Source organism: Borostomias antarcticus (genome assembly GCF_949987555.1).
Source record: "Borostomias antarcticus genome assembly, chromosome: 26".
NCBI classification, from domain to species: Eukaryota; Metazoa; Chordata; class Actinopteri; order Stomiiformes; family Stomiidae; genus Borostomias; species Borostomias antarcticus.
The window spans coordinates 10,547,771-10,559,162 of NC_140259.1; the positions used below are offsets into that span (position 1 = coordinate 10,547,771).

The window sequence follows — 11,392 nt, forward strand, 5'->3', positions numbered from 1 at the left end:
CAGCCGACGAGCAAACACGGGTCACGTGGAGCTGGACGCCCCTATTGGAACACCAATCAGTGCCGCCTCCCCCTTGTAGGGATGCGGTGATTGGGCCAAAGGGGATGTAGGTATTACACGTCGCTCTTAAAATGACACTAGGGTGACTTAACCAGTCCATCATCCTGAATGCTCAGGGAACCGGACCAGAGTCCCGAACACATGGCTTCAAGTCCCAAACACAGCGAGCAGAACGACGCGTCTCCTGGACACATGGACACCTCGACGCACCAGCAGAACGACGCGTCTCCGGGACACATGTCCTCGACGCACCAGAACGACGCGTCTCCGGGACACATGGCCTCGACGCACCAGAACGACGCGTCTCCGGGACACATGTCCTCGACGCACCAGAACGACGCGTCTCCGGGACACATGTCCTCGACGCACCAGAACGACGCGTCTCCGGGACACATGTCCTCGACGCACAGGAGCGAGCAGAACGACGCGCCGGCCGGGTTCCTGAAGTCATTCAAATCATTCGCGACAGATGCGATCCACGTTGGACAAGAACCAGAGCAGTGGACATCTATGGCCGTGGTGCCACCAATATCCCTGTCTACTACGTTTAAGCAGTATGGACCGGGGAAGCATGCTGTAAGTAGCCTGCGGTGTCAGGTGGCCATGGGAGTTCAGTTGATTGAAGGTAACGGGCTGTTTAACAGGAGGTGTGAGGAGTTTGGGCTGTTTAACAGGAGGTGTAAGGACTTGGGGCTGTAGGCTGTCAGCCTGTAGTTACATGCTAGTGAAGAACCTGTATGGATGTTTCTGCGACCCGAGGTGTCAGTGGCAGTGGGCCAAAACAAAATGTGGGGTTAGATGAATACAGACAGGAGCGTAGTGGTGAGTAGACAGAAGTGGATATACTCTGACTACAGAAGTGGGTATCTACACTGTAACACAATGTTACAATTTAACTTTATTTATTTATTTATTTATTATTATTATTATTATACTGTGGATCCATGGATAAAGAAATGGCCATAATTTATAGCCTACCCTCCACTACACCACGACTTATATCCAACATTTCAGAATTAATGTGTCATTGACTTTGCTCATTAAAAGGAGACATCTAAATTGCATAATACTTTTACTGTAGTTCAAAACTACTCCCTGGCCTTTGGAGGTCTGAAAACTGAAACAATTGATTATGCTTTCATGTATTTAAACATGTTTCCTGACACGTTCACTCTTAACGTGGCGACGTGTTTCTAAATCATTTCGTTACAGTTGTTACTGTAAGCAAGGCAATCATGTTTTGTTTGTTTTCATCAGGGTTTTGAGTACAGTCGGAGTGGAAACCCAACTAGGAACTGTCTGGAGAAGGCAGTGGCTGCCGTGGATGGAGCCAAGTACTGTAAGTGCTAAGTACTATGTTACTGTAAGTTTTAAGTACTATGTTTAGTACAGTAAGTGTTAAGTGTTAAGCTGGCCTAGAGCTCTGACCAGTGTAATATTTCGTAGAGCTTTTTTACACGGTCACTTGCACCAATGTTTGGACGTAGGCTACAGTGTCACAGATCTTGTTAGTCTGTCTGTGACCATTGTGACAACATTATCATGACGTTTGCTAGTCTGTCTGTGAACATTGTGACAACATTATCATGACATTTGCTAGTCTGTCTGTGAACATTGTGACAACATTATCATGACGTTTGCTACAGGTGTTGCTCTAGCATCTGGGCTGGCGGCGACGACAACCATCACTCACATGTTTAAAGCTGGAGACGGGATCGTGTGCATGAACGATGTCTACGGGGGTAAGAAACTGCCAAAATGTGTAACATTATTTGAGAAGAAAGTTGGATATGAAAGATGGTTCATGTAGTCTGTGTTCATCTACAGGTACCAACCGTTACTTCAGAAAGATTGTAGGAGAAATTGGCTTAGACGTCTCCTTTGCCGATTTCACTCAAATCGAGCTGCTCCAGGCTGCTCTGAAACCCAACACCAAGGTGAGTTGAATTAAATTACTACTTTAGCAAATCTCAATTCCTGAAAAGGGTTTGTCAAGTGGCTCGCAGCTTTTGATTGGCTCGGATCGGCCTTGTGCCAGGAATCATGTTGCTTCACTTGCATGTCAGTAAAATGCAGTTTTGAACCAGAGCCAATATTATGCAACCCCACCTTGCCTTGAAACCTCTGTGGAATAAATATTTAACCATACACTGAACTTTTCATGTAACTATAATGATATACGGTGTTCCTCTTGATGTAGATGGTGTGGCTTGAGACGCCAACCAACCCCACTATGAAGGTGGTGGACATTACAGCCTGTGCCGACGTGTGCCACGACTATAACCAGGACATCGTGGTGGTGGTGGACAACACCTTCATGTCCGCATACTTCCAGGTACGGCTTAGTACACAGCACATACACTTGAGTCTGAAACACAGATAATTGTTTGCTGATTCGCATGCCTGTGCGTGTGTGTGTGTGTGTGTGTGGAAGCAATCCATTGAATCACTTAAATCTACTCCCAGTAATTTTCTCTTTACTCTCTAGCGCCCCCTGGCTCTGGGTGCTGACATCTGCATGTACTCAGCTACCAAGTACATGAATGGTAGGTAAAAGTACATGAATCTTAGGTAAAAGAACACAGTGTGTGATACTGCTCTGTTAGAGAACTTTCATCTGGGTTTTTTTTTCCTATCAAGAGGATTAAAAGCTTTAATAAAGAATGCTGAAATATGACGAGTCTTTCTGTTCTGGTTGACAGGACACAGTGATGTCGTAATGGGCTTGGTTTCCATGAACAGGGAGGATCTTTACGAGCGACTCAAGTTTCTACAGAATGGTGAGCAAGCAGCTTACCAGTATGACTCATATGAGAAATTGAAGTAAAAAGACAAACAAAATGGCCGCCGTGTGCTTATTGGTGTGTTGGCGGAGAGCTTACTCAACTGTGCTGTCACTTTCTACTCATCAAACACCTGAACATGCGAAGGGAGCTTTCAATCAGTTATTAACTGTTGATAAAGGGGTCCTCGTGTGGTTTTTATAAGGGCCGATTCAGAACGGGTTTCTCCATCTTGATTACACTTCTTGGGATCAGTAAAGTTGTACTGTTTTGTACAGAACATCATATTGAGTGTGATGTGTCCCCTCCTAGCCATCGGAGCCGTACCGTCTCCCTTCGACTGCTACCTGTGTAACCGCGGCCTGAAGACCCTGCACCTCCGCATGAGACAGCACTTCCACAACGCCATGGCCGTGGCCAAGTTCCTGGAGGCAGACCACCGCGTGGCTTCAGTCATCTTCCCAGGTGAGAGAGGGCGGAGAGGGAGGTTCTGTTGTGAATAGTAAACCTGTTTGCTCGGTTTTTTCATGTAACTCAAGATTTCCTCTAAAGCCTCCTATAGAATGTGTGATTTTGGGTCGTCCCAGATGAAAGATTACTGATCGTGGCAACATCTGGTCGTGGCTCCAAAACAGAGGCCCTACGTAGGGAGAGGTTCAAAGATGACCGATGACCGATGTCATGGTCTTCACCAAAGACAGCCTGCCTCTAGAATCCTAATTATCTAAACGAATATTGTCGTTTCCCGGTAAAGTGCTCGGGCCCTAAATATACCTGCAAGCAGCCAAGGAATCAGCTAGACTGACGTGGCGACGAGACGTGTTCGAAGGCCCCCCATGGTGCTGAGGCGTGAGGGGGGGGGGGGAGAGTTCCAGAGTCTGGGGGCGGGGCAGCTGAGGGCCCCCCATGGTGCTGAGGCGTGAGGGGGGGCAGGACACCAGCTGAGGAGGAACACGGGGAGCAGGAAGGAGTTGGAAGAGGGAGGTTATGGAGGGTTTGTAGTCAATCCGGTACTGCTGAATGGGGTTCATTTGACGGGTGACTTGGTGTGTGTAGTGACCCGGATGAGTTCTGGATGATTTGGAGTCTGTCAAGCAGTCTGATGGGGAGACCGGTGAGAAGGGGATTGCAGTAGTCAATCCGGGAAGCGACATGAGTGGACCAAATTGTGTTACAGTAGTCCAACCTGCTAGTAGTAAAAGCATGTATTGGTCTTTCAGTAACAGTCTGAGAGAGGAAAGGTTTCACCTTAGCGATGTTTCTTAGGTGATAAAAGTAGGTCCTTGTCACGTTCTTTATATGGGTCTCAAAGCTAAGATCAGAGTCCAGCGTGACATCTATGTTTCTGGAGTGGCATTTCGTATTCATTGACAGTGTTTACACACATTAGACACGCACAGAACCTAGGGCTCTTTAAGTCTCATCTTAAAACGCACTTGTTTTTACTGGCTTTTGAGGCCTGATAGCCTACATCCCCTGTCCTGTTTTGTGTCCTGTCCTTTTATTGTTCTGTGATTATGTGCACTTTATTCTGTTTTTTGTTTTAGTTTATTTTATATATTGTACAGCACTTTGGTGCAACTTCGGTTGATTTTAAACGTGCTTTATAAATAAAGTTGACCTTGACCTTGTTTTAAGTGCACCGACAGTCTCTCTCGTTCACCGTTTTCACCAATGATCAATATTCCATTTGTGTCCTGGTTTAACTGGAGGACGTTCTGTGACATCCACACATTGTCAACAGTACATCTCATCAAACGGTCAGTTGAGCTGTAGTCGGGGGAGTGAGCGGATGAATTGAACAGTTGACTGAGTGTTTGTTTCTGCTCGTTCTGACCCCCTGTGTAGGGCTGCCCTCACATCCTCAGCACGAGCTGACCAAGAGGCAGTGCACCGGCTGCCCAGGCATGATCACCTTCTACATCAAGGGCGAGCTGGAGAACGCCACCACCTTCCTCAGTAACCTCAAGGTGAATTTAGCCCGGAGGCCTCCAGGGATATTTTGTTATGAGACTGGGATAACGGTCATTGTTTGGTGATCTGTTTATGTGACGTTGGGTGGAGGACGACTAGGTTTAGTGCTCCACTACTGAGAAAGATGCAGTATTTTGCCAACTGTGCATCGAATATATAAACTATTGGGTGTCATGTCAGTTCATTAAGGAAATGTGGTCTCGTGTTTAGTCAGTCTTCTGAAAGTGTTTATGCTGAAATGCATGATGGGAAGACATTAATTTTGAGGAAGTGCAGACAAGCAAGTGGGTGGAGATGATATTTTGAGTCCAAGAACTTCTCTCTTCACACACACCTCACCTTAATGCCCTCACACCCCTCACCTTAATGCCCTCACACCCCTCACCTTAATGCCCTCAGTCTGAGACATTCCTCCGTGCCCCTGCTGCCCTCTAGTGGTTTGATTGTGAAGTCACGGCACCGAGCTGCTGAGCCTCTGGCAGTTTGATAAATCTTTTATAATGTATGAATGTCATCACAACACAGTCATAGATTGACATTTTTAAATGTTTTCTGTTTCATTTCCAGCTGTTTTCCCTCGCCGAGAGCCTAGGGGGATATGAAAGTTTGGCAGAGCATCCGTAAGTACTCGAAACACAACAGGAGATAACCCACTACAGATAAACAACAAAGATTATATCGCCACAAAATTTAAAGATTCACCCATCTTTCCTCACCAAGCAGAACTTGACCAATAGCACAGGGGGGGTGTGACACATTTCTCTTGTAATTCTGCGCTGTAGTTTGTCATGCCCCCACAAGGGGGCAGCAGTGATTAAGAGGAAACAACATCCTAGTCTCACATTGATCAGGAGGTTTTGAAAGCACATTCTCAAGACATTCCTTTAACCGATTCACTTCATAACAAACCATTCTTCCACAAATATGTCACCAAGAGACTTTCAAAAATGGTTTCACCGAACAAACACACTTTTTTACCGCTGACAGACATGTTAAACAGAGAGGTGTGTGTTCGTGTTCCAGGGCGATCATGACCCACGCCTCGGTCCAGGAGAAGGAGAGAGCCGTCCTGGGGATCAGCGACACCATGATCCGTCTGTCTGTGGGTCTGGAGGACGAGCAGGACATCGTGGCCGACCTGGAACAAGCCCTGGCCGCAGCCGTACGTCCGCCCTCACCACCGACACCTGGGCACCTGGCGTTACCACGGAAACACAGTTCATGTCCAATGCAGGACTAGCTTTCTGACCAGCTGGGTAGAATGAGCTGTTATGGTCCCTAGAGAAGAAGCTTGTCACATGACACCTGGGGTGCGTTCAAATTCAGCGAACATAGCGAACGTTTGCGAACGTTGGCAAACTATTTTCCGTTAGCTTTGTGTTCGCCGCAAACGTTTGCTAACAGAAGCTAACAGTCTGGAGAGGTAGTTCGCCAGTAACAGAACGAGGATCACAATGGACCCAGGCTTACTGGAGATGTGCTCCCAGATGGGGATTGTTGCGTTTATGCGAACTAGTTGGAACATGAATTAAAAGCCGTTCAAATGTGACCGTTTGGAGAAAAGATGTTTGCGGCGAACGTTCGCTGAGTTTGAACGCAGCCCTGTGCACCTGTCGTTACTACGGAAACAGAGTTCCTAGAATGAGCGTGGTCCTCCAAGCTACTGGTTCACATGAACAAGAGATTATTTCTTTTCATGAACACTTTCTCTGTATAACTTAAGCTCCACGATTTAGTCACTAAGCAATTTGCTAGATAATCTTTGACCAAAGTGTAAATACACCCAAGGTTGTGTACCTTAGTGAACTGAAGGTTATATATATTCATAGGCTTGTATCAGATATCCTGCTAGTCAAGCCCCTTCTGGGTATTCTCTCACAAATATTTATTCAACCCAACTCAAAACACATTATGTAAATACAAAACAAACAATAACCTCTGTCAGTAGAACCGGTTGACCCGAAGGTCATTTGATCTCCTAGTTAATTCAGTGAAAGAACAGCTTCTCTCCTCCTCATGGAACATTCATGAAAACAAAACAAAACAAAAAACAACAAAACGAAAAAAGAAAAAAAAGTGTGTCAGAGTGTTCAGAAAGTCCAGGCTCTGTTTGTCTCTGCTCTCAGCTCTCAATATCAGACCAAGCCTGGAGATCTGACACCCTAGAGCAGGCACTCCCAAACTGTGAGGCCGGCCTCCCCTGGGGGGCCCCAAAGAAATTCAGGAGAGGCGCGGAGGGATAGAAAAAAAAAAAGGAAAAACATGTTTTTTATTTTTAAAATGTCTGGTTTTTATGAATGAAATGTGATTTTAAAGGTCAGAAAATCTAAATAATGGGAGAGATGTATACTAAATTTGTGGATAGTGCAGAGAGAGCCTCCCCCCGCAGGCATGAATGTATTGTGTGAAAACGTCATAACGTTAACTAGCAGCAGGTGCCACCGAGCTAACTTAGCTGTGTAATGTTATAGGCTAGATAACGCTGCCTTGCAAAATTGACATATTTGGGGGGTTGAGGGGGCGCGGGTGTGTCAGTGTTTTCAGAGGGGAGGCCCACATTGGTGGAGTTTGGGAACCCATGCCCTAGAGCATGATGTGTAATGTAGGTCAACCCCCCCCCCCCCCTTCCTCCACCTGCTTTTCCCTTTGCGCCTCCTCAGGAATATCACGTTGCCGCGCGTGGCCCCACCCACATCCAGACACGCTGGGGGCCACCTTGTGAACACTCTCTCTTCACTACCCATGCCAGTTGTGTAATTGGGCAGTACCAGCAGTTGGCTGCGTGTTTTGTTTGCGGAGACTAACTGTCTGTGTCCTCCATCTCCACCCCCCCGGGCATCACTGGCAGGAACCACTTCCGTTTTTATCCCAGATCTCTCTGTCCTTGCGGCGTCTGCCTCCGGTCCAGATTTGAGAAGTGATGGATGACCCTTTGGATCCGTTATCTCCTCACGCCCTCTCGCTCTGCGTACCCGGCGCGTCGGCCAAGCCTCTCTGAGCTGCTGCCACCTGGCCCTCCTCTCCGCTCCTCTCCACAGGACCCATAATGCATCTGGCCCACAGCGCTGCCCATCTGTAACGAATAGAGATGAAATGGAGACGGATATGTCCAATAAGCATCCACAGGCCTGGGAATGGGTCTCTGAAGGATGTAGTGTTTAATAGGCGGTGACGTCAGGTCAGACCGTAGATAACGTTAGGTTTCCAGTCCCGCGCCGCCCCGCGTTGAGGCTTTATACGGTCCCTCCCTAACGAAGAGAGGGATGAGGTTAATCATTACAAACTGAGAGAGGTTAACTGCCATTAAGGTTTTTTATTGCTAAATATGCTTCCTGGGGATTTTATCAAGGCCTTCCCTCCGTGATGGCAGCCCTCCGTTTGACCTCCTCAGTCTTGCTGGCACGCCGCCAAAACGCCAGCACAGGCCGCGCCCCGTCGTCTCATCATCTCCATGGTGACGCGAGGAGAAATGATGGTAATGATGATTGGGCCTGTTTGGCTCCCATTCCAGGACGTTGCTCTCTCGTTTTAGAGGAAGCGCGGCGTTTCGGAGGAAGCACATCTAGGTGGGGTCGCGACCCCGTCTCCTGGTTGTGGATGAATCTGAGCTCTGATTTAATTGGTTGTTTGTTTTTTCTTCTGCTTGTTTTCTTTGCGCAGCATCCAAAGAAGAACTGAGGTGATCTGAACGTCGCAGGACCTGTTCTGAAGGAGGGCTGAAGCGGGGCCTCCTGGTGGGGATCCAACCATGGCGAGGGAGGGTGAGGGGGGGTGAGGGAGGGCGAGGGGGGGGGAGGGAGGGAGGGTGAGGGAGGGGGGATGAGAGGGTGAGGGGGGGTGAGTGAGGGGGGATGAGAGGGTGAGGGGGGTGAGTGAGGGAGGCTGAGGGAGGGTGAGGGAGGGGTGGGACTGTGAGGGAGGGCGAGAGGGGGCGAGGGGGGGCGAGGGGGACTGTCAATGCAACGCACAAGTATGGATGCATCCATCAGGGAGCAACCTGGGCTGCCTTCCGAATCGCATACTTCTACTACTTACTACCAGTACCTACTACAGCTGCCATTAGAAAGTACATACTTTGCAAGCAGTAGGCATCCAATTGGGACATACTACCTTGTCATAACATTGCGCCTTGAAATTTGCCCACATCCGTCGCTGTCAATAACGTGACAATTCGTCTACATCTGTCACGACTCGCACATGTGACGCACGTTTCTGCTGCGCACAGGATTGTGGGTCAGAATAGGACATCCTGGTATTTTTGCCAAACTGCATGTGGCATACTATGTATTGGGACATACTACATCCTGTTTTGGCATACTATATAGTAGGGTAGTATGCGATTCGGAACGCAGCCCAGCTGTTAAAGGTTCATGCTTTCTTAATTATTACCCCTATTATTTTGTATTATTATTATCTAATGCATATTTTATCAGGAGCACATGTTGGACTTCATTACAACCTTTTATTTATCTTTTGCTGCTTTAGCTTTTTTCGCGTGTATGTGTGTTTTGTTATTTTTTTGTTTGGAGGGCTTGATAGGGACATTGTGAATTCAATCAAAGCTTGTATCCGGAAGTTTCTGAAGGGAAGCAAAACGACACTCTTCCTATGTGATGGGGCAGCATTTCTAATTCACTCGTTCATTTCAGGGAGTTTGGTATGTTGTTGTTTATTTGTTTCCCCAGAGACACAGATGCCATGCTGTGATTGGATGATCTCACTGTCTTGCTCCATCAGCTGCCCAGTAAAGGGAAGGATCGCATCTCCTGAGGCTCTTAGAGGATGATAGTCTGCAAGGAAGCGCTGGCTGGGTGCTTGTCTATGCATTTTTGTCTAAAGGTTTCTCTTTGTGAACTGTGTGAAGAGGTTTTTTTGAAGGAACGACTCAAACTAATGCCATGGCAGAGTTATTTCTGTGAGCGGTGTACAAAGTTGCAGCCGGTGTGCTCGTGAACTCAAGTTCCCAGGAATCTCTTGTTTTACTTACAGGAGAACCCCTCTTACCGCTCGCTCTGTTTACATTGTAGTCAAACACATAGCATACGGTTTCTCTGCTGACATAGCATTCTGTTTCAAGTTAAAAGCCTCACTTGGAAGAGACCACTTTTAAACATTGTCATCGGTGTCCATTAAAATCAGTTTGCAGTAGCATGTCTGCTTACTTTATTTCCTCAGCAATCCGGTGAGAAAAAAGGGGAAATCCCTTTTTAATAGTGATTTCACCACCAGTAACCACGGTAAGTCAATATGCCAACCAGTCAATGTGCAATTTGGTGTGACTGAGGCAAGTGTGAGCACAGGGAGTTGGCAGGTAGTTAGAGATGGATGTAATAAGGCAGTTGAGTCCTAATGAATACATCAATAACACTTCTGCGTGGAGATTTGAGGATTTTGGTTCAGGTCACATGACTAATATCCGAAGTGTTTTTAATTTCCTGACACCTCCATGTAATGGATTGTAGATATCTTTCGAGGCTGTGGAGTGGAATATTCTCACTGAGAAGCTATACTAGCAGCTCCACTACATTTTTTCATTGTTTTGAAGTAAAATGTTCTAAAATTAATTACAACTTTTACGAAAGATGACACTTTGGTAAAGTTAAACGGATGCAATTGTAAAGAAATGGAGGTCAGAGGAAGTGATGCGTTGATGCTACAGGAAGAAGATTTATCAGTGGCCTGAGGTAAGAGTTTATTTGAAATGATCATTTTCCTGGCAACTCTGAAGCTCTGAGGATCAGACAGCGTCTGCCTCACCAGCTGCGCCACTATGATGGATCTGCACCCCGCCCAAAAACCCTCCACACCCATCTGCACCCTGCCCAAAAACCCTCAACACCCAACTGACGGGAGCTTCAGTCATGGAGACGGCTCAACTGGCCAGTGTTTCAGTAGGAACACTGACTAAAGTGACATCTGCATTTAGATCTATGGGCCGTTGGCTACATTATGCTGTGGGGGGGCATTGTTATAGATTTAATCTAATAATTAAGAAAAAAGTAGTCGAGAATGACAAGGTTCATCTTTGCAAGTCCAAGCTGGTTACTTTTATTCCAGATAGTTTACGAGTTTGCAAAGTCGAACTCGCAGAGAAGGGAAAACCACCTAGAGCAGTGATTCTCATAGAAACAGAGCATTATAAACACTGGTTGAAACCATACACGCATATGCAAATACTTCACTAGCCAATCATCAGTGAGAAGGCTAGGTCTGAGGGTCAGCAGCTGAAGTGAACATTTACAGAGATCAGAGATGGCTGGGAGGAGGGGACCCCTGGGGAGGTCTAGCTGGGAGGAGGTGACCCCTGGGGAGGTCTAGCTGGGAGGAGGGGACCCCTGGGGAGGTCTAGCTGGGAGGAGGGGACCCCTGGGGAGGTCTAGCTGGGAGGAGGGGACCCCTGGGGAGGTCTAGCTGGGAGGAGGGACCCCTGGGGAGGTCTAGCTGGGAGGAGGGGGCCCCTGGGGAGGTCTAGCTGGGAGGAGGGACCCCTGGGGAGGTCTAGCTGGGAGGAGGGACCCCTGGGGAGGTCTAGCTGGGAGGAGGGGACCCCTGGGGAGGTCTAGCTGGGAGGAGGG

General features: G+C 47.5%; 1 protein-coding gene across 2 annotated transcripts; it reads left to right on the top strand.

Annotated features, from left to right (window-relative positions):
• Positions 1–142: 142 nt before the first annotated feature.
• On the top strand, positions 143–9,965 carry LOC311326157 (cystathionine gamma-lyase-like). 2 transcript variants are annotated; one of them, XM_084459009.1, is made up of 13 exons: positions 143–636; positions 1,318–1,399; positions 1,707–1,802; positions 1,888–1,997; positions 2,261–2,395; positions 2,549–2,606; positions 2,763–2,840; positions 3,156–3,308; positions 4,692–4,813; positions 5,385–5,437; positions 5,841–5,979; positions 8,478–8,578; positions 9,503–9,965. In XM_084459009.1, exons 1-12 carry the CDS (start codon positions 169–171, stop codon positions 8,493–8,495), a joined length of 1,512 nt encoding a protein of 503 aa, XP_084315135.1. In that variant the 5' UTR covers positions 143–168; the 3' UTR covers positions 8,496–8,578; positions 9,503–9,965. The 2 variants fall into 2 exon arrangements, with proteins under 2 accessions (XP_084315135.1, XP_084315134.1); XM_084459008.1 differs by having other exon boundaries at positions 8,478–8,551.
• Positions 9,966–11,392: the final 1,427 nt, after the last annotated feature.

What these genes read in the sequence shown, in the direction of transcription:
- LOC311326157 (XM_084459009.1), top strand. Translation starts at nt 169, where the DNA reads ATGCTCAGGGAACCGGACCAGAGTCCCGAACACATGGCTTCAAGTCCC. An exon ending in ATGGACCGGGGAAGCATGCT is followed by an intron (nt 637 to 1,317) that starts GTAAGTAGCCTG and finishes TGTTTTCATCAG; the next exon opens with GGTTTTGAGTACAGTCGGAG. An exon ending in GAAAGTTTGGCAGAGCATCC is followed by an intron (nt 5,438 to 5,840) that starts GTAAGTACTCGA and finishes TTCGTGTTCCAG; the next exon opens with GGCGATCATGACCCACGCCT.